Below are 23,337 nucleotides of genomic sequence, written 5' to 3' on the forward strand. Positions count from 1 at the left end.
AGTATTAAATTCAAGACTTAGATCGAACTTTTAAATTTCGTTTATTTTTTCTCAAGAACACAATTTTAAAGAACATTGTGCAATTTTTCATTCATGGTTTATAATTGTAATCAACTGGCATCAGCTAATCAATGCAATATCTTACTACAGTTGATTAAGTTAGTGTTAATGGTGATAGAAAGGCAATTGTGAGTTCATTTCCCAAGGCGTCCGTCTTGTCAGAGCAGCTACAGGGATTTTCTTCACTCTGATATCTTTATAATTTGCTTGCCAATGTTTCCCCCTTTCATCATAGAGCAAAATGCATCTGCAAGAAAATGAAAAGAATGATTCAACTCCTGTCATGTTAACAAAAAAGTCATAAAAAATGCAAAAATTAAAACCTACATACCTCCCATATTTTCGATGCCATTAACCACAGTTTCCAGCACCTGCAGAGTGAAAGCAGAATTACTAAAGGATGTGAAGAGACAGACGGGGAAGAGGCATGCATTTTGCAAACGAACAAGGACACCCACACACTCAACCACACATCATCACCATTTCCTTCTTACATTGATTTGGCCTGATTTAACTCGCTGGCTCAGTTCACAGAGGGCAGCTTCTGCTTTGTGCATGTAGTTAAGCACCATAAATCGCTCCCGGGTGATGTTCTTCCTTCGCAGGGTTTCGTGTATCTCCTCGCTCAGGGGCGGAGGATACGGCACGTCCTTGTTGTACTGCGAGATCTGCCCACACAGGATCACATGGCTGTCTCTGTTCATCTGGAGGTAAGAAGAGTTGGAGAGGTCAATGTGTGAGATTGAATTCATAAGACACAAAACACTCACCGTTGAAGACCAGGAGGAAGCACTTCAGAATCACTCTTCTAATTTGCTAATGTTGGTAGTACAATGGACCTTTTTCACAGCAGACATTTTAACTTGTCATAGTAGGAAAAGCACAGCTGAAATTAGTAACCTTAACAGTGGCTCAATTCCATCAAGTGTCCCAGTAAGCTATCTCAGTGAGTCAGCATGCACAATACCAGGGCCTCTCCTAAGTGGAATGCAGCCATCATTAATGGTTTTGAATACACCTGTGCTTTTCCTACTATGACATATCAACATGTCTGCCGTGAAAAAGGTCTATAAAAGAATAAATAAAATAAAATTTCCAGCCAGATAAACCACAAATGAAAGTACAACATACACTACATTATTTTCTGCACACGCAGACACAACTCAAGCAGTACCTGTGCGATTACAGTATCACTGATGGCACCTCCCACGTTATCAAAGTAAACATCTATGCCATCAGGGCAGTGCTCCTTGAGCCTTGTAGGGACGTCCTCTTGACGGTAGTTGATGGCTGCAGAAAAGCCCAGGTCATCCACTAAAGCTCTGCACTTCTCATCAGAACCACAAATCCCAACCACTCTCACACAGCCATCCAGCCTGCCAAACTGGAAAAATGGAAGCAGGGTGAAATGATACAATCAGGATTTTAGTTCCTTTTCTTTGTGATCTAATCTCTGTTTATGTTAGCATACGTGGTTAGCTAGATTAGATCTGCTATCCTGAGTGTGGTTTTTGGAATATAACAGTTATATCTCCCACCAACCATCTTGCCTTTATCTTCCTTACATTTAAACCCATTAAAAATCTGAAATATTCTTACCTACTCTAAGAAAACTTGGTATACCACAAAGTAAACCCGTAGAAACCCTACAATTTTAAGAATGCTGTTTCCATGCATTTGGCTAGTATCTCAGTTAGCTACAATTGTGTGCAAGATACTTATTGTTAGTGTACTTAATGTGAAATATGCTGTAGTTACCTGTCCAGCTATGGAGCCACAGGCCCCAGCTGCACCGCTTACCACCATGGTCTGATTGGCTCCTTGGATCACATTACCCTTCTCCCTTACGCCCAACAGTGCAGTGAGGCCTGTCATGCCAACTGCACCCAAAAGGTAGGACAAGTGCCCATCAACCAACTGTGGGTCAACCTGCAATAGACCGAAGTTAATATCACAAGCGTTGGTATTAATTATGACTGACTGATTGCTTGTCATATGCAGGTAACTTTTAGTTCATGCATGCATTTTAAACTCATTCTCTTTTTTTTTTTTTTTTTTTTTTGCAAAATATTAACTATGGCCCCAATGTTGACAAACATCAATATGCCACACCTTCTGTAAGACACTTCCTTTCATAACAGCATAGGTCTGCCAAGGCCAGTTGAATGAAGTGACCACACCTCCCTCACTGCAAGTACTGCAGCGGCTGGACTCAACCACGCCGACACCTCCACCATCCACACTCTCAGACAGCTGCCATGGAGCCACATAATCAACACCGGGGTCTTCATTCATTCTGCATCGCTGAGAGGCAAAAACAAATAGATACATAGAAATTATGGAGATGGGAAGCTTTGCATGTGTTTTTTTTGCTTGAGTCTTGCCTTAACCTTTCTATAGATAACACATATAGACTAGTTGATTTTATGACATAACTTTGGTTGTTTAATTGCAGTGACAAAAAGAAGCTCCTTGTTTCTTCACTGAAAACCTTTTGTTTCGTAACTTTAAATTTATACCAGACAGTCTTTTTTTAACCAGACAATCCTTAATATGCATAAGCAGATAAAATAACTTAACATGTATGTCCATTCTGACTGTATCAATACCATGTAAGGGTCGACAGAGAGGCAAAGCGTCCTAACAAGAACCTCCCCATCTTTCAGGTCAGGTACCAAAGTCGTCTCCTCCAGACGGAAATTTTCAGGAACTGGCGCCCCGTTTTTACCTAAGTGTATAAATATGTGGTTAGAGTGAACGTTAGCCACACGGTTGCACTAATGTTGCAGCACGGGACACAAGACAACAGGTCATCTTCTGTTATGAAAAGTTTCCTACCTGGCCGTGAGTTGAGAACGACTCTCTGCACCTGCATCCTTGAAAAGTTACGTCGAGTGGTACCTAACCAGACCTGGCAACAAACGTCAGGCTTAACGTCAGGCTTTTATGTGTGCAAAGGTCACAGCGTTAAAAAAGTGTTAAAAGGTGGGTGCAACACGATAAAATTACCAACTAATTACAAAACCTTTTCTAAATACTGTGTTTACGGTGGACGGGTTGCTTTTGCTGTCTGTATGGTCTGTAGGCTAACATAGCAGAAAGTCTCATTAAGTGCAAAGCGAGAGGCTTCCCTGTTACCAACTTCCGTCTTCGTTTAAATCCCGTTAGGCATTTGGACCAATCTTCTGGGATCTCATATTTGATTCAGTGTCTATTTTTTTTTTTAAACATATTTAATTAAACAGTTAGCTAGTGACCGTCCCCGTGTGACACCCACTGTCGATATCTTTTTTAAAACATGTCTCTTTAAGTTTAGCAGGCAGCCGTTTCATTTAGCGCATGCGTAATATGCCATTATGTCGAATTAATGGCCAACGTTAGCTACATTTCTAAGCTCTAAATGCTAATGTTAGCTATGAAAGTGCGACATTATGTTCCCGATGCTCTAGTGTAGGGGGTATTTACTATCTTGCCGGTCATTATAGTCTTTTCCTATGTGCAGTTGAGCCGTTAAAGCAGCAAATCAGAAACGGTACGCGTCCTCAACAACCTTTTTTTTTATTTTATTAATTCAGCTCATTGACACTGCAGCTATGGAAGTATATTTAGCAGTGAATTTGACTACATTTACAATCGATGTTGCCAATGCAATCGATCCGTTTCTCATCAAAGATTGTAAACGTGGGTAGGTCCCAGTAGATTGCAGTATTGGTTGCTAGCTGAAAGTGTTTCAAAGTGGGAAGTGACGCTTTGTGGAGGAATCTGAGGAAAAAAATAAAAAGTTTACGGTTTCATTAGTAAATCGCTGCCGTTACACTAGCTTACAGTCAACTTTAGCTGCAGCAGGACACCGTCAAAACGGGGAAATGAAGGCGCATGTGCCATGGAGGAACAGAGTTTAATGTAAGTACTGTAGCTAAAGTTATTCGCTTATGCATGCCATCTATGCTAAGTGTTTCTGATGGTTTAGTACGCTGTCATTAGCCACATGAATGTGTTGTTTCTAGACAGCTAGCTTTAGACAGAATATAGCATTAGCTAGCTTCGCACCTGATCTGATCTTCCCCCCGCACCCCAATCACACACACGAAATGTCAAGTTTCAAGAAGGTCCCAGAGGAAAGACACCCATTCATATAGCTACATCACCAGTAACGTTAGCTAAGTTTATATTATAGATCCTTCTTCTTTGCTGTGCAGAACAAAAAAACACTTCCTACAAAAACTGTCATCAACATGATCAGCATGCTTAGTTTGTAAGTCAGTTCTAAAAATCAAGTATTATCCATATTATAAAAAATAATCAGCCAATTAATTTCCCAATCAATCAAGGGCTTGAACTATAAAATGTCGTGGTCCCTCACCATATCCTTTTAAATTGCTTGTTGCAGTAGAACAATCCAAAGATATTATCTAAACAATGAAATAAAACAGAGAAGGGTAGCAAACCTATACTTTCAAGGGTATGCAAATGTCAATTATTTGGCATTTTTGCTTGAAAAATAAGGATTATTACCAGTTTCTGAATAATTTGTCTGTCAGTTGACTTTTAAACACTATTGGTATCAGCTTCGAAAAAGCATGCAGCCAAGAGAAAAGGCTGTTTGACACAAACACATACACCACAATTCCCAGTGCAGTGGCAGTGTCATCAGTGGCAGACATGTCAGTCTGACTCGACTTCTTGTCAATGGCATCTGTGAATATTTTCAGGCTTTGCACGTTATTTTAAGGGTCACAGAGAAGAGAGAGAGAGAGAGTCTGGGAGAGCCAGACTGCAGTCCTGCAGAGTCTGGATGACACATGCCTGGTCATGTCCAATGCCATGATATTGTAACATTTCCAACATATTTCATTTCACCTTGTCATAGTAGGAAAAGCACAAGTGTCACTAATGACAGTATGTGTGACTGTAGTAGCATGACCCTTACACTGAAATAGCTAAATAAAATTCGCCAATGGCATCAATAATTTTATTACTTACACCTGTACTTTTCCTTTTGTGATGTGTCAGAATGTCTGCTGTGGAAAAAAAGACCTATGCAGTCTTGTGATGATCACCTACATTCATTTTCTATTTAACAACTAATCGATACATCATCTAATCGTTTAAGCCATGGGTCTTCAAGGCCAAGGAACCCTTAGCTAAAAGAGACAGAGCTGGGACCTCCTCCTGCATATATTGTATTAAACTGAGCTGCATATTAAACCGGGTGGATGGATGGATATTCACACATTATTTATACATCATATTTTAATGTTAAACATAGATGGGGAAAGGCACAGTGTTTCATTTTAATGTATATTTTCAGACAATTTAATTTAAAAAACAATAATTTGGCACCCCCTGGAGTAACTCTGAGGACCCCCTTAGTGTTGCGGACCCCCTGTTGAAGATCTCCGGTCTAAGCTCTAGACTAAATGATCAATATTGATTATTTTGTTTGGCTGACTGATTAGTCAGCAAATTGTTTCCAGACTGCTTTACAGACGGTTGTTTGCCTCATGATAACCAGGGTCACTTTTTATGTAGGCTACATTACATCACTGAATAGTCCACAGATCGCCTTGCAACATTTAGGACTGGTTAAGGATTAATCAGGTATGATTTTAAAGTGCTCATATTATGCTCATTTTCAGGTTCATACTTGTATTTAGAGGTTGTACCAGAATAGGTTTATGTGGTTTCATTTTCAGAAGACACCATATATTTGTTGTACTGCACTTTGCTGCAGCTCCTCTTTTCACTCTGTGTGTTGAGCTCTCTGTTTTAGCTACAGAGTGAGGCATCTCACTTCTGTTCCATCTTTGTTGGGAGTCGCACATGTGCAGTACCTAGGTAAGGACTACTAGCTAATCAGAAGCAGAGTATGAGGGAGTGCCACGCTAGCAGCTAGGCGAGCATTATAACGTGTGTTACAAAGTGACACACGTTTGTCTCTGAAGTAAAGGCTGGACTACAACAGAGCTGTTTGGAGCAGTTTGTGAACAGTGTTTTCTGTTGGAGATGGTAAGTTACTTTGGGGTGGACTTTGGGCTTTTTCTCCTTGTACACCTATAACATGCACAAAAAGATATATAACCCAATACAGGAAATGGAAAAAGCCAAAAAGCATAATATGAGCACTTTAATTCATCCTGAAACTCACACGCACACAGGTTTAGGCCAGTTAAACACTAAGATAATACTGTTTGTAACTATCCTAAGTTAGACATTATGTCTTTCTTCTTGTTATTTAACAATATCTTGTATTTTGATAATCTATTATTATTTTTTTAAAACAAGCAAAAATGCCAGACACTATCTGGTATATTGTGAGGATTTGCTGCTGATCTCTGTTTTCTATAATTTTAAGTAAATATGTGAAGGCATTAGACCTTAGGATTTTTCACAATTTTCTGACATTTTCGATACCAAATGATAAATTGAGAAAATTTGATGTGTGATGGATATGTACATGTATATGTGATTTTTCTAAAATTGTTTAGAAACACTCATTTCATACTGAAAGTATCACAAGCAGCTTTAACATAAACAAAATGTGTTTTCATATTTTCTCCCACACCCTCATGGGGCCTTTCTGCAGCTGCTGCTCGCTGTGTCATGTGCGTAAACCACGCATGCATTTCAAGAGAAAGTTGGTCTGTAAGAAGTGTGTGACTTTGAAAGAAAAGTCCAATTAAAACTGAACTGTGCGGGGTGCGTCCTTTCCCCTCCATCCCCGCGGTCCTCCCATATGTGTCGGAATTTCCCGCATGGACTGAGAGGGATCTTGCCCCGTAAATTACAGCGCCTTGCATGTCAGAGGAAGGCCTTTTATGGGCATGGAAGTAGGTGTGGCCAGCGAATGGAAGTAGGTGTGGCCAGCGAGCTGGCGGTGGACGGGGGGGGAAATCACAAGACAAGCAGGCAGAGAGACACAGGGAGAGTCGATGTGCAGCAAAAGGCCGCATTGCCACTTTGAGTTTTTTTTTGTGTGCAATCCTATTGCAATAACGTGCAACAGACAGCGGCGGCATTGCGCCCGCGTTTCTGCAGATTGGCGCTGCGTTTCCGACCGGGAAGGACGCATCGACCCCGTTTTCCTGTTGACTTTATAGCAAAGGTGGGAGGAGGGGGGGAAATTGTTGAAGGAAAAAGTACCAGTGAGTGAGGTCAGCAGCATAGCATGAGTCAACCTTGGGGATGTGTGCAGTCATCATCGGAGGTCTGTATTGTGCGGGCCTGCTGCTGCCGCTGCTGCTGGCCGCACAGAGCTGCCCGTGTGCGACCCTGCGGGCTGGGCTGCCCTTAGTAGCAGCTTTCATCACTAACACAGTAAGTATCGGGACAGACAGTGCTGCAGCTGCGGTGTCGATGACTGTGGCGGCGGCGTTGTTGTTGTTGTTGTTGTTGTTGTTGTGGTCGGCAGTTCATGTTATTGTTGCCACATCTCGCTGACAAAGTTTTGTTTACCTCGCTGAGACGCACTGCTGTTGACCAAGCGTCTGTGGGATGTTTTTAATGTCTCGATCAAGGCCGATTGACTGCACAGAAAGAGAGACATGTGACCTATTAACCACCTTTTTGACAAGTTGAATCGATCCACGGTATGTTCTTAGTTTGCTGTGCCACCACACTTTTTATCACGCGGGCTGCATTGTTGGCTCGGTTTGTTGCAATGGGACATGGTATTAGTGACTGGATAATCCGTTTTCTGCAACAAAGGGTTTCTCGTAAATAGCGCTGAGCTGGCTGGCCACAGAAAGTGATGTGTAGGGACGGGGACGGCGGGGGGGAAGAAGCAGGAAGAGTCCTGTTGTGGGTTTTTTCTTCTCATATTTTCTTTTATTTGTCGTCTCTTGCACGCTGCAGGCCTAGCATGCCCGCTGATGTGCGAGCAGTGCAACACGGGCTGATTTTAAATGAGGAAACCGCGATGGATTAGGGCGGCTAATTTCGCTTGACATGTATCTTTAGCCGATTTGACCTGTTACTTTGTTTACTGGGCTAAACCCCAGGCTTGTGTAAGGTTGCGCTGGTGATGCGTCACGATGATCCTTTACCTCGGATGGAGTCTGTTTGATGCACAGAGACTGCTCACACAGCATGGTCGCTCAGTGAGCACCACTTGTGGGGTTTTTTGCTCATTCTGCAAAGAAATTGTGAATTTTTTGTGTGTGCGTGTGCCCCTTTTTTTCATAGCGGATGTTTCATAGGATTTGACAGCGTGGCTTTAGGCATGTGTAACATCACATGGCATTGCTGGTGCACCCACACACTGTTTGTTTGTTAGCAACATAGCATGGCCATTCAGTTTCCTCAGTCAGTGGTGCCCCTGAGCCAGTGCAGGATCTGAACAGCTGCAGCTGTCTATTTTAAGAAGTGTGTGTTTTACTCATGGATGTATTAAGAGAGCGGTTTTTACTAGGCCACCAGAGTAAAGGGTGACTTTTATCAGTCGCTTCCTCGGTTGCTCTGACATGTCCGCGTGTTGTAGAGATTCTAGTATTCATTTACATAATAAGCATGACAAATTGTTTCGTTTTTTTAAAACATGAGTGCTGCAGATTAAAGAGAAAAGGCCTTAATGGTTGTCTGTTTAGGCATTTGACTGCTGCACAAGCGTGGCAAGATTTCTATCTCATACAGATGGAGCAAGGATTGAGATTTTAACAGAAACAGTCGGGATCTGTGTGCTTCTTGAAATTTGGCAGACTGCACCGTGTCAAAAATCTGCTCCAAAACCTTGCCATCAGATAATATTTTTTATAATCACCACGGGTTACCATAGCAATTTTCAAGAAGCAAGCTATGAAAGCCTGCAAGGCCATTTTGACTTTTTCCCTCACAGAAATCGTATCCCTATGACTCAATGCTTGCTCACTTTCAGTTGCCTTTCCTCTTTGAGTCTGCAGCCACAGTTCAAAGGGCACAGGTTCCCTTTTTTCACCCCAGATGAGTCACAGTTGTACAAAGATGTTTCTATCACGTTCACCCTGCTGCCTGTTCTGTAGTTTGGCGGGAAAGAGAGCTTCTGTTGAGGTTCAGTTGATTGAGCCATGAGTGGTTTTTGATTAAGTTGGAGGCTTCAATGATTTTCATTTTTTTCAGTGTGTGTGTATGTCCTCCAGTGCTGATGTCAGGGCCCATCATCAAACATGATGCCGTAATATCTTGTAATGACATTTCCAGGAACCATTTATTAAGCTATCTCTACCTACTACCTTCCAATAATATTATGCAGGTCAGTTATACGTGTTAGCCTGCATGCAGGAACTTATCCCTGTCATGTGAGCTTAGCGCATAATGACACAGTTTAGGCCTTCCCCCCTCCCTTCCTCTACTCTCACACCCAATACCTTTCAGTAGAAGTCTATTGTTGAAAAAGCAAACAGCAGGTTTTTACATGGTTGAGGCGGGGGTGATAATGAGATGCCCCCTGTTGGGACCCCTTTAGTCTGTGGCTCAATGCCTGACCTCTCTCTCATTTTCTCTATACAGAGTGTTGCCCATGAATGAGAAAAACGCCGACTTCTTCAGATCTGCTCACCCCAGGCCAGTGCCCTCTGAGTGGGTCACAAAGAACTTCAGAGGGGAAGAGAAGATTATCCTGGTTGACCTTATTACTGCCAGCTCTGATGTCAATGTAGTTTTACAGCCTTATTTCACTGATATTTGGATTTGATATATCCAAGTGATCCAGTGGAGCATTACTAGCTGGTTTGGTTGAAAATATTCACCTGGCTCGGCTTCTTCATGCCCGTCATGAGTGTACCAGCCCAGCAGAAACCCAACGCCAAGAGAACAGGCAAACGCATAACGTTTTTCAACGATCAAAGCCTAGCAATGAAGGAGACTTCTCAACACCCTGAGGGGTCCTACTATGTCCCGGGTGGCACTGCCTCAGACCCGGGACAGAGTGAGGCTGCAAGAACTGTGACTTCCAATCCAGATGCCCCTCACATGTACCTCAACTCTGTCATCTTCAGCCCAGATAAGGGTGACCAGAGCAGGGGTCATTATCAGCAGACCGTGCCTATGAAATGGGCCCACCAGGAGCCCAGTCAACAGCAGCCCTCTCTGTCCCAGCAGCACAGAGCTGCCTCCTGGAATACCATGACTAACTGGGGACAAAACTTTGCTAATTACATCGGAGGAGTTAATGTACCAGACTCAAGGACCCAGAATGCATTTGTGAAGTCGATGCATGAGACTTCTGGCTTACAGCCACATCAGCAGCCCCCCACCAGAGCTGCAGACAAGCAGCCTCTGGGGCCTAACCCTGCAGTTGAAGTGTACAGCGATGCGGTTAAGCCTCGGGGACTGGATTGGGATCAGCAGCAGCAGCAGTCCCAGGCCTTTCAGGAGACCTTGAAACCTGGGGCGCTGAACACCCAACAGCACAGCACATCCCATCCAGGAGGAAGCTCGGTCTTGCAGCCCTTCCAATTGGCCTTTGGTCAGCCCAAGCAGCACCTGCCAGCGTACTACCAGACCTTTCAAGGTAACAGGACAACCCTACCTAACCCACCTAACTACTCAACACAGGCAAAACCCCCACACCAGTTGCAGCAGAAGCAAGAGCAAATCCAACGCCAGCAGCAACAACATCACATAATCCAGCAGCAAATTCAGCAGCAGCACCATCAACAAATGCAGCAGCAACAAATCATTCAGCATCAACAGCATGTACAGCAACAGCTTCAGCAACAAGTACAGCACGAGCAGCAACAACAAAAGATACAACAGCAGCAGCAGCAGCTTCAAATTCAGCAGCAAATGCAACATCAGCAGTTGCAACAACAAAACCCTCATGTGTTTGACTATTACTCCGGTGCACAAAATGCCCACCCCCACCCGCATCCACAGCCTGTGGTGGTACGCTCCCAGGAGTCCTCTGCTCCAGCTGCCCCAAAGATCCCGGAACCAATTATCCAGGACATCACCCCCGAACCCCAGCAGCCTTCTGATCCGCTGCTGGCCCCGCTCCAGTCCGAGCCCCTGTCCCAGTCACAACCCCAGACACAATCCCAAACGCAGCTCCGCAGATCACGCCGGCTCTCAAAGGAAGGCGGGGCGCCGTCCGACAACCCTTTCCTCCCTGTCTCTTCGGACCAGGCTTCCCTGGGGCCGCAGGGCTCCCAGAACGGGGGCCTCGACATCCAGGCAGCCCCAACAGGCGTCATCCAGAGCACGCGGAGGAAACGCAGGGTCTCCCAGGAGGTCAACCTGGAGACCCTTGCTCAGAAGGCCTCGGAAATGGAGTCTCTACCGTCGCATGTGTTAAAGGTAAGTGCTCAGTTCAATTTTGACACTGTCAAAATGTTTGACCATTCTTTGACTCTTTCTTTGTTTTGGTTTCTTTTGACTTTATATGCCTCCGCGCTGGCGACAGCCGTGGCCGAATATATGTTGTATATCGAGTCATGTTATATATGTTTTTTTTTTTTTTTTTATTGTCATCGCGATATCAACTAACCAAGGCTCCATCATATCTCGAAAGAAAGACCCGCTAGGTTGAAAGAAAATATCAGTGGAAAACTGCACTTCAAAATGTAACTTTTTTTTAGTGAAGCCTTTTTAGGTTCAATTCAATCTTCAATTTGTTCTATAAACGAATGTTGGAAATTATTTCCTTTCATCTGTTTTTAAATTCAACAAGCTATTTGTTGTATTTTATCAAAATACTCAATATTAAACAACGTTAATGCATATTTTCCTCATATCGTGCAGCCTTTTGGAGGCATTATGTATTCGGGTTGTCCATCTGTACGTACGTCCCATTCTCGTAAACGTGAGATCTCAGAAACACCTTGAGGGAGTTTCTTCAAATTTTGCACAAACGTCAACTTGGACTCCAGGATGAACTGATTGGATATTGATGTTCCAAGGTCAGCGTGCGTCACTGTGATCTCACACAACACATTTTTGGTTATAACTCAATTATTCATACACTAATTATGACAACATTTTACACAAATGTTTCATAGGAAGAAAAAAAACACTGGAGTGATGGCATTTTATATCCAAAAGGTCAAACTGTGACGTCGTAACGTTCTGTAAAACACTTTTCTGGCCTTTACACAACACCGTACATCAGGAACAGGAACAGGGGAGATTGTGACATATTTCCACATTTGGTCAGATACTGACTTGGTGAAGCTAATCTTGGGTGTTCACCTTGAAACTGGTGATTGTAGCGATCATCTGTGCTGCCGTGTTAAAGTGTGGGAAGCGTCCACGTTTTAGTATTTGTAGCTCCTTTGCAGCAACATCCATATTTAAGGAGTTGTCTGCTGTCATGGCTATAACCTTCTGTTTTATCAGAATCAGCTTTATTGGTCAAGCATGTGAACACATACAAGGAATTTGACTCTGTTTTTGTTGACGGAACAAGAACAGCAAAGCTTAACAAAGTCAAGTCACACATCTGGATTCATACATTACATACAGTATAGTGATAACTTCCATTCCATCAAAGGATTCACTTATTCCCTTTTTTATTTAATTCCTGTCAAAGCCTTCACCATTAATATTATATGAGCCTGGGCGGACATGGATGTAAACTGCAACTTGACATGTTTGCAGAGTTATATAACCACGAGGCAGTAATTCTTCTTCTTTCTGTTTTCCTTGTTCTTTGTGTTTCTTAGCTGGTGTTGGACTGAGTGTTCTAAATCCCGATGATTACATATCAGTTTAATATCTAAGGCTAGTAGCCTTAATTGTGAATATCTCGGCGAGAGCTAAAAATCTATTTTTCTAGTGTTATCCCAGGGTATAATTGCAGTGGGATTTTAGCTCCCTGAACAAGAGCGGGAACTGGAACAAACCGCCTAACTCAACTGCCAGGAAAACTGTGCCAAAACTTGTGTTGTTTGTGATTAACGTGTTGCTGGAAGAGATGCTGAATTTAATCAACGCCCAGCAAAGTTTGCATCACAGAACTGGGCTGCTCAGCTCTGCCTTGTGAGGAAAATCTGTAGCTAAAACCAAGACCTTGCATTGTGAATTTTGTCACAAGGTAAATATATATTTCACAAATATGTGCTTTTCGGCTCTCGCTAGATGAATCAATAAAGTCATACACTTATCTATGTTTATGTGCTGAATATCTTGATTGTGCAACAAGTTCTGTTGCCGAACAGCACTGAGTCAGTATGTCTGCAGTTCAGCATGGCTGTGCCCTGGATTCGCCTCACGGGTAGCTGATCATACAGCCAGTGTGTTTGGTTACATGCCTGCACACCTCCCCCGCCCCCACCCCCCCCATCCCATCCCATCAAAGGAGAGAAACTCCAGCCTGGCCTCGACTGCCCTCCCCCCTCTGTACAGGGAGGGGTGCAGGGTTGCCCTGCCTGCAGTGCTCAGCAGAATATCTCTCCACCGCTCTGGCGTAGGGGCTGGAGTTTTCCACCCGCAATAACGAGCACAGATCCAGCGTAGCCACACCGCTGCATGCCTCCCCTGCCCATGAAGAAGCCGTGCGCAGCGACAGAATGCATCTGTCTTCAATGATGTGGTGGTTTAGATGGCTTTTAAAGTTGCACACAGGCTGCCCATGCCCACTCATTATGGCTTCTCAAAGAAAAAATGTGGAGAATGCTTTTCGGGACCGTTCCTTTGGCATGTATCTAAAGTCTGTCACTTAAGTGCTGCACCTAACAGTACTGTATCAAGGTGCGGACGTACCACATTCTTGTTTGGTAACTGAGGCTTTCACTAAAACATCCAAGGCCATATTTTGAATTCCATTGTCTATTTTTTTTTTTTTTTTTTTTATGTTTATTCTTAAGCAGTTCATTGTTTGTGTTTGGATTCTGTCCCTTAGAAATAGATCTCAGGCTTGTTCAATGCTGTATTGACCCATCTTTTACACTCCATTTGAGTATTGACATGAGTTTCTCATGTTTCTCTTTGTTTTTGCGCGAGGTAAGGAACAAGTTTTCAGGGTTCCCTATTTACTGTTGTGATTATAATTTGGCAGGCTGCTCTGGTACATTTCTGTTTAATATTCATTGTGCTGGTGCTAAGCTACAATTACTTACCTAAGTTCTTTGCACCTGTTACGCAGTGCTCTGTGTTTGAAAATGTGTCACCCGAAATACTTAATGTGATGAGCTTTTAAGAAGCTGCGACGTCAAGTATTGCAAGCAACACCAGGAGGAAATTTCTTTTTGTCTTTGATTTTTGCTTCAAATCAGTCCTTTTTTTTTTCTTTTTCTTTTTTATCGATCACAGCAGCCCAGCTTGAGTCGTTGTTTTGTCTGACCAATAGTCCAAAACCACAAGGCATTCAGTTTTGAATAATAGAAGGCAGCACAGATTTACATTTAAAAAGATTGAACTAGGTGAATTTTCAAATCAGAATTGCTGCCGATAAATGTTCTGTGCATCGACTTAATTGATCAATTGAAACTTGTGGTTTACTGTGTAGAACTTTTGCAATGTGTAATTCATGCATTTGCATATCCTCTTGGTGTTTCATATTAAGGAGAAATCAATGAATAAGTAGCATTGTAACCTTTTTCCTCATTCACTGTCTTTCTCAGGAGCCCCACAGGCCGTGGAGTCCCTCTGAAACAGGGGGTCTGAACGCCAAGCGGCCTCGAGACGACAGCCTCCTTCCGCTTGTCATCCCTGTGTCTGTTCCAGTGCGAAGGCAGGAACCCTACTCTCCAGACAGAGATGAAGCAGCCCTGGCCTCCAACTGGCCCCCCAGGCCTTTAAACCCCCACGACCTCGGCTGCGCTGACCACAAGCCCTCGGTCATTGTCACCCGGAGACGCTCACTCAGGAACTCCTTGTCGGAGAGCTCAGAGCAGGTACATACTTATATCTATATATGTGCTTTAGTTTTCTTTACTTTTTTGGAGTGGGTGTACTTTAATGCCATGTTTAACGGGTATATTTTTTATATTTTTTACATACATTATTTGTTATCTGTCAGAATTGATGTCAGTGGCGGTAAAGTAGTAGGTTGGTTATCCACTGTCTTCCTTCGTCTGTTTTCAGTCTGTCTAAACTCCGGCTATTAAAGTGATTGTTCGGAGTAATTTCACCCTAGAGTCCTTTGCACCATGACCTCGAGCCAAACACCCCCCCAGAAGCTTTTTTCTCTTGGGTCTAACATTGGGCGAGTTAGCGTAGAGTAGCGTTAGCCGCAGGGGCTAATGGACCCACATTTGTATCTCGTAAGTTACCCCACTAATAATGCCCGAAATGATACCAAACTTCTACACTAGCACAAATAGGTTATGTATTCATAAAACGATGGATTGGAAAGTTTGTAAGTACACCAGAAGTTTATGAACACTTGCCTGCTCTCTGTTGCTGCAGCAGCTGCTGCTGCTACCTGCAGTTAGACGAGTGCTTAGGGCCGTCTACAAATTACTACACCGAAAAGAGATGCATCAAAAATATTTATTAATTTAATGATTAAATAAGGTAATGTCTCTTACCTCAATTATTACTTGTCTCCTGCTAGTTATACTACAGCACTTACTTTAAAAAATAAGTTAAATTAAAAAATATTTTTGTTGCATCTCTTTTCGATGTTGTAATTTGTAGACAGCCCTAAGCACTCGTCTCACAGCAGCAACAACAACAGCAGAGAGCAGAAGCCAGCAGGCAAGTGTTATTTACATAAACTTCTGGTGTACTTACAAACTTTCCAATCCATCGTTTTATGCATAACCTATATATACTAGTGTAGACCTTTGGTATCATTTTCGTGCATTATTAGTGGGGTCATTTAAGAGATACAAACGTGGGTCCATTAGCCCCTGCGCTTAGCTATTCAGCGGCTAACGCTACTCTACGCTAACTAGCCCAATGTTAGACCCAGGTGAAAAAAGCTTCTGGGGGGGTGTTTGGCTCGAGGTCATGGTGCAAAGGACCCTAGGGTAAATTACTCCGAACCATCACTTTAAGTCCTTGCATTTATGCCAACACAACACTCCCTTCCCCCCAGCATGCTCCATGTCTCCCCTGCCCCCATTCCAGTCCTCCACACTTTTCTGCCTTTCTCTGTTTTATTTGGGGGGTGGGGTTTAGTGAACTGATTGCCCTGTCCCAGATCAGGCAGATTATCAGGGTTTAACACTGCCATACTGTACATTATGTATCATACAGAATATGCGGGATATTTATGCAAATTTTATGCGATGAAATTGTGGGAACTTGCAAAAACTGCAGTTTGATGAAAAAGAGACAAAAAAGTGATTTTTCCCCCAACACGCTGCTTTTTTTTTTTTTTTTTTTTAACTTTATTTCAAAAAAGTTTACAGATATTCAGTCATCGCAATACGTAAACAAATAAGATACAAAAATATATACAAATAATATAATATGAAAGTAAAAATAAAAGTAAGAGTCAGACAGCAGGGGCACTTAACCAAAGAAATTTGAGTAGACCTCAGATATTAAGATAGCTTTCTTATTGGATACCAAGAGACTCTAAGTACATGTCAAATTCAGCCTCCAACACCCTGCTTTTCGATGATGATTGAATTCTGCGATCGCATAATCGCGTTTTTCTGGAGGCACTGGTATGTGTGTGTGTGTGTGTGTGTTCTTGCGTGCTTCACAATGCACTGTGATAAATCTACCTCCCTAAAAATATTTTTTCCTCACCAGAATGGAAGAACTGAAGGGGAGAAAGACGATGACGGCAAAAAGTCTAAACGGCGTCCCCGGCCGGAGCCTCTTTTCATCCCGCCGCCTAAACCTGGTTTATTCATCGCCCCTCCTGTCTACTCCAGCATCACACCCTACCAGAGCCACCTACGTTCCCCAGTTCGCCTCACCGAAAACCCCCTCTCCATTCCCCCCTACACGCCTCCGCCAATCCTCAGCCCTGTCCGTGAGGGCTCTGGCCTTTACTTCTCCACTTTCCTGTCGTCTGCCGCAGCCAGCGGCCAGGGCCTGCCACCTCCGGCGACACCCAAGTCGGCAACACGCAGCCTGTTGCGCTCCAGTAAGTAAAAAAATAAGACCTCCCTGTATTATCCACAGGACATCTGAACTGTAGGAATTCAAACACGAAGCTCTGGACACGTGTAATAAGCATCTGGCAATGATTTCCCATCAACAATCTGATATCAGACTATATGTATGATTTGTAAGTGAATTAGGATAGTTGCTGTGTATATATATTAGAGTTGAGCCTGATTTGTGCATTCGATGTTCTTGTTATCTTTGCTCTAACCCTAACCCTTGTACTGTATATCACAATATATCCAAAATATTCCAGCAAAAAAAAAAAAAATGATGATTTTTGTTTTGCTGCTCTTTTAGACAGCTGCGACATCACACCACCAGTTCTGTCTGCGATGGGCGAGGCCACTCCAGTCAGCATAGAGCCGTGAGTATTATTTCCCCCTCAACATCCCCAGTTCATATCTTCCATTGTGGAACAGTTTTTGGGGTGTGTGTGTCATATTGCATTGGCACTCAAAGCAGAGCATGCATTACGAAAGCTGGAGTAGGAGCTCTGCAGTCAATTATTCTTACCTCAACACTGGGCTGCATCATGAGATGTCTTGAAAGAGAACACAGACTTCTTGAAATACTAAACCCATCCTTTAAGGCGGCGCTCTTATCTGCCACCGTTACCACTGGAATCTTTTGCCCTGTCATCCACAGCTAGCCTTAGCGGCAGCGATCACCTTCTCATCTGACTTTGCAGTCTAATGTCTCTCTCAAGAAAAGTGCATCCTGTCATAACGGCTCCATAGTAACTGTCAAATGAAAGCCTTAAAACCTTTTGAAAAGTAGTGACAGTAAGTACATCAGAGGCCTTTGCTCTTTAACGTACATGCACAGAGAATGTAGTTTTGGTTATATGAAAGTATCTGGAGTTTAACAGTATATCATGTGGCTTTTGTTAACATTGCAATCCAACAACAAATGCGGTTTGAGCAGCTACTTTGTCAGAAATACAGACGCGCCACTGGTGCATCTGTTAGTGTTTGCACTGCAACCATACAGACCCACATTGTTTTAATAAAGACGTCAGTAATAACTTCAGTCTGATACCTGTTACACTGCTGAGGAGGAAATTTAAAAAAAAAAAATTATCCACTGTCAAAAATAAAAGTAGAGAATGCTTGTCTTTATTTTGTAGATTTTTGATAACAGCTTGTGGTTAGTCCTAACATGGCTGACAATGTTAGCTGTGGCTGCTTTGCAGTAAAAGCCACCCTGTGTTTCACATGTTGAATACCTTTAATGTAAAGCAGCGGCAGAAACACTTTCTGTTTGCATGAGCAGTGACTTAATACGGCCCGGACAGCGTGTAAAGAGAGTAAACAGCGATGCTGTTATCAGTGAGATACAATTACGCTGCATGCTGCACGGTCTCCTGTGACTCCCTCATACTTGCCTCGGTAGGCGCCTTGACAATAACAATAATAACAACATTAAGAGGTGATTGCTGAATGTAAATACATATGGATAAAAAATAAAATACATAAACATACTGATCATAAATAGTAACAGAAGTTGGGTTTGATTTCAATTAAAAAAAAAAAAAAAAAAAAAAGGATAATAACTTTAAACTTGCAGGGTATCAACGGTGCATGTAAACAACTTGAACCAAACAAGAACCTTTAGTAGAACATGGCCAACAGCCACGTTACTCCATACCATCAGTCAGGGGTTCTTTTTTTGTAGTTGCATCAGCAGTTGCAGTTTTATAAGCTGCATTGAGCAAGCTGTTTCCCCGACCGGTGCCAGCTGCTGAGCAGTTAGTCAGGGACGAGGCAGTGAGGCTTCCCATAAATCATGCTTTCAGCTGGGCCTGTTGCACTCCCAAACACACTAGAGCCATCGCAGTTCAACTTTTAGCAGCCCACCTTCCCTGGGGGAGGCTGCCAGAATACACACACACTCTCAACTGGAAATACTGCAGGCCTACTGGAAATGAAGGGGTGGGAGGGGGCATGCTGGAACAGGATTGTCTGTTAATGTAAAGCAGCACGATTTTTGCAACTATAGCATTGAGGTGGTCTGGTTTCAGTTTACATGTAAGCCCATAGAGATAGAGAGACATGCATTTGTTGGATTTTGAGTCTGTTTTCCTACTTGAACACAACCTTTGTCCCACACCAGGATGAGGATCCATTTACTTTCAATTCAGTGAATTCAAGAAGTGCACTCTGTTTCAAATACAAATTTTGAAAGGAATTTGCATTTTATTCACTATGCAGAGAGAACAAAGGAGAGGCTGTATAACAGGCTGGAATTCAAAACAGTGCAAGGATTTCAGTTCTCAGAGCCACAGTGCCTCAACAATCTTCCTGTGACTATTTAAAGATCACGGCAGAAAGAAAAGCCAAGAAATCCAAATGTGATCTCAGAAATAAAACGAGCTTTACTCTGAAAAGAAATGTTACTGATATATGATGTCTTGACTGAAATATTCAAGAGTGATTAACCGCAAAGGCGCTTGATGAATTTTGAATGGATCAAGTTGAAGGCCTTGTCGCTCACACTGATGTCCTGTTCCCAGACGGATAAATATTGGGTCGCGGTACCAGGCCGAGGTGCCAGAGCTAAGGCAGCGGACAGCTGTCGAGCTGGATCATCATCGAGCTGAGCTGGTCTGGGCTCCACTGAATGAACTGGAGGAAAAACCTGACTTCCAGCAGAGAGGTAATATCACCTGAAACTGATTATTTATTGTGAAACTGACTTCCTGTTTCCAGAATTCCTTTTATTATGATCTTTTTGTATATAAATAATCAGGAACAGACTGACTTTCTTTCTTTTTTCTTAAAACTAATTAGTTTGTATTGAGTAATTTCCTTGTTTATGAAATACAGAAGGAACTTCCTGTTATCATCTTAAAGAGTGTGTGTTTAAGTACTCACCCTAAAGCTGTTGCAACCTGTCTCAAGCAGCAAATTGCTTTTCAATGTTTGCTATATTACATTTGGACACTAGCATTTTCAGTGAGAAGCTGCAGGCAGCTTTCCGGGTATATGATGCAATTTAATATGGTAAAACAGACTTAATTGTCACTGTGGGGAGGTTTGTTTTTTGGACTTGGAGCACCGCTGACCCTGCATAATTAAACAACAACAACACACATTTCACATTTTAATCAATTATCTTCTAATTACAGGTTTTTCAGATTTTCATTCTCTCATTCACAAGAAGAAAATCTCGTCACCACTGTATGCAAAATAATAACTAACTTAACCTTTTTTCCTATGTCTTTCAGTGGAAGACCTCATGCACCTGGCCTGCTCCAGTGCTTTGTGTGGAGGAGGCACCAACCAGGAGTTAGCCCACCATTGTCTGTACGAGTGCAAAGGGGACATAATGGTGAGCACAACAGAATAATCCACAAGTCACGGACTTCCATTATTGAATAGAATAGAATAGAAACATGACAGACAGCTGTGTTCAGCACTGTGCAGACATGAGTCAGGTTCTAACTCACGTGAGCACACTAAGCTGTTTTACCCTTTTTAAAGACTGACTTTCACATTTGAAAAATGACTTGAAGGCCATGAAAACTTTATTTTCTCTGAGTTATGGGATCTTACATAAACATAGTATTTTCTGCCAAAGTTGGACAACAATTGTGTTTGTTTGGCATGAGAGAAATAGCTGCAGCTGTGTTTTCCTCTGTGCTCTTCTCACTGGGTTGAAGTGAGAAGGGCTCAGTGGGAGAAAAAAGGGGACGTCACATACTTCCGTGTAGCAATCAGGATTTAGCAACGTGCTTGTTTGGGCGCTGTCGATCAAATCATACTTTTATCAGTACTGATAAAACAGATTTAAAAAAAACTGATTGGTGAAATGCATAATATATAACAAGCAAATATGTTTTATATAGTCATTCATATTTAAGGTTCTAGAGCAGAGATCTTCAACAGGGGGTCCGGGACTCCTAGGGGTTCCTCAGAGTCACTGCAGTGGGGACCTTCCAAATTAATGTTAATTTAAAAAAAAAAATGAAAATGTCTTAACATAAATTCAACATATTATTAGCAAATATAAATCCCCACTGAAGATAGGCCAACTGACCTATAGGTAAGAGTGTCACTAAGGTAGCCATCCAAAGATACAGTATATCCTAAGGATTCACTGTGCCACATGTATGTTTATCATTAAAAGAAGATTTATAAATCATAATCAACAATTATTATTTTAATAGCACTCCTGTCATGAATGGAAGAAATTGTAAAGCCTCATGCACATAATTATTATTAGAGCTGCACCGATTACAACTTTCTAGGCCGATTCCGACAGAACATGAACATTTTTTTTAACAGATAATGGATCGCTATATATAGTACTATATACATTACTCCTTGTGTGGAAAATTCACACACATCTAAAGTGCAATGTTAGAACCATTTCCTTCTTTTCACATCCAATATCCAACAAAAAAATGGGTTTTTGGTGTCGTCCCTCCACGCCCTACTTTTTCCTTGCAGGTGTTGCATATTGCAAACTTGTTATCTTCTGCACACACCATCCATCCATCTTCATCCGCTTATCCGCTGAAGAATTTCCAAACAGCTGACATGTTGCAGGTTCATTCACGACGTTCCCTACACGTGCGAGAATAGCGCGGACACGCGGTTTCACACGGCGAGTGGGTACACGTCACACACGGTGGAAAGGTTGAGAGAAAGGAAAAAGAGACCGTGCTGTCGCATCCGTGTGTGTGTGTGCGTCCTTGAGAACTGTAACTCGTATAACTTATGGTGTCAGTTAATTGTAGCGTTGACCGGCATGAAATCGGCATATGTCAGACTGACCTGCCGGTCGCCGGTCATGGCCGAGCACGTGAAAACCGGCCAATTCCGGTCACCGGCCAGTCTATCGGTGCATCTATTATTATTATTATTATTATTATTATTATGACCAGTCATTAGTGCACAGAAGCAGATTACAGCACATCGTTTGTATGCACTTAAGTAACAGGGTTATTACTAAACCTGACTTCTTCATGTTTTTCGTCATATAAACAAGAAGCCTGGTTCCCTTAATTGGGGTCAGGGAATAATAAAATCTGACTAACGTAGCTTTATTCTGCAGGTGAATCCTGATTTCTTGGTCTTTTAAACCCTTAGCATCCCTTCTATTAGGGTTTTTATACGTGCAGAAGTGTTCCAAGATAGTGGCGTTGTGACTTTATTCATTATTCATAGTGGTGCGTCCCAAAATAATTAAATCCAAAGCCCAACCAGGACAGAAGTGTGTCAAAGCATAGCTTCATATCTCTCTAATGCACTGAAAGTATGCCAGCCTTCGTTAACAACATAGTCATAATCAGATTACTGACAAGATAAATGCAAACATTAAAGTAACGAGGTTTGTTGCAATGCACGTACGTGTGTCCTCCGACTTCCTGCCCTAACCTGGTACCTTCCACTAACCCGGTTTCTCGTGTGCATGCCACGATAGTAATTGAATGCCTTTATCTTAGCTGTCAATGATTGCTGAACGGAAGTGACTGATCTGTAGACTTTCATTATGCTATATACTGAAAGTGATGTGGTGGCCTGAGATGACTGAGATAGTGAAACGATTTGGTTATATAGCCCGATGTGTGGAGGCATGCTGTCAGTGAGGTGTGATGCATAGTGTTAACTGTGCAGCAGATATAAGTATTAGATTAAACGATAGACGGAAAATTAAACGGCAACTTTCTTGATAATGCATAGATAGTTTGTCATTTTTGGCGCCCGGATAGCTCAGTTGGTAGAGCGGGCGCCCATATGCAGAGGTTTACTCCTCGACGCGGCGAGCCTGGGTTCGACTCCGACCTGTGGTCCTTTGCTGCATGCCATTACCCCCTCTCTCTCCCCTTTCATGTCCTCAGCTGTCCTGTTAAAAAAATAAAGGCCGAAAATGGCCTCAAAAAATAAGCTTAAAATAGTTTTTAACATTTTTTAAGCCAAACATGCCAAGAATTCTCTAGTTCCAGCTTCTCAAATCTGCTTTTCTTTCTTTGTCTTCTGTGATAATAAACTGAATATCTTTGGGTTTTTGGCTGATTGTCAGACAAAACAAGACCTTGGAAGATGTCACCCCAGGCTTTAGGAAACTGTAATGGGTATTTCTCAATTCGTCAATTTCTTTGACATTTGAAGATTTTTCGATGAATCAGAAAAAATAAACATCAGATTAATCGATGATTATGAAAATAATCGTAATTTGCAGCCCTAGTTAATTGGTACTGTGTTGTAGCCATGCGGTGGTAAAATGGCCAACATTATACAGTATATTGCCCTTAACTAATGAATGTAATTATATTCGGTTTGCATGCAC

At 42.4% G+C, this 23,337-nt stretch overlaps 2 protein-coding genes across 5 annotated transcripts in view; one reads left to right on the forward strand and one right to left on the reverse strand.

Annotated features, from left to right (window-relative positions):
- Positions 1-22: 22 nt before the first annotated feature.
- Positions 23-4,139, reverse strand: ptgr2 (prostaglandin reductase 2). Of its 2 annotated transcripts, none has more exons than XM_028564991.1 (9): positions 4,111-4,139; positions 2,899-2,971; positions 2,670-2,788; positions 2,173-2,364; positions 1,819-1,989; positions 1,235-1,444; positions 555-764; positions 392-431; positions 23-307 (listed from the first exon to the last, which is right to left on the reverse strand). In XM_028564991.1, exons 2-9 carry the CDS (start codon positions 2,933-2,935, stop codon positions 243-245), a joined length of 1,044 nt encoding a protein of 347 aa, XP_028420792.1. In that variant the 5' UTR covers positions 2,936-2,971; positions 4,111-4,139; the 3' UTR covers positions 23-242. The 2 variants fall into 2 exon arrangements, with proteins under 2 accessions (XP_028420792.1, XP_028420791.1); XM_028564990.1 differs by lacking the exon at positions 4,111-4,139 and adding an exon at positions 3,086-3,189.
- mideasb (mitotic deacetylase associated SANT domain protein b) overlaps positions 3,243-23,337 on the forward strand; it is a 30,468-nt gene continuing 10,373 nt past the window's right edge. For 2 of the 3 annotated variants that reach the window (XM_028564984.1, XM_028564986.1), the window contains exons 1-7: positions 3,243-3,963; positions 9,544-11,331; positions 14,595-14,867; positions 16,681-17,020; positions 17,341-17,407; positions 19,556-19,698; positions 20,270-20,373. In XM_028564984.1, the coding sequence (XP_028420785.1) occupies positions 9,799-11,331; positions 14,595-14,867; positions 16,681-17,020; positions 17,341-17,407; positions 19,556-19,698; positions 20,270-20,373 (2,460 nt within the window). In that variant the 5' untranslated portion in view covers positions 3,243-3,963; positions 9,544-9,798. Of the gene's footprint in view, positions 3,964-7,170; positions 7,378-9,543; positions 11,332-14,594; positions 14,868-16,680; positions 17,021-17,340; positions 17,408-19,555; positions 19,699-20,269; positions 20,374-23,337 lie in introns of those variants that run through there. The other variant, XM_028564985.1, reaches the window with a different exon arrangement.

The sequence above is a fragment of the Perca flavescens genome, chromosome 20 (assembly GCF_004354835.1).
Source record: "Perca flavescens isolate YP-PL-M2 chromosome 20, PFLA_1.0, whole genome shotgun sequence".
NCBI classification, from domain to species: Eukaryota; Metazoa; Chordata; class Actinopteri; order Perciformes; family Percidae; genus Perca; species Perca flavescens.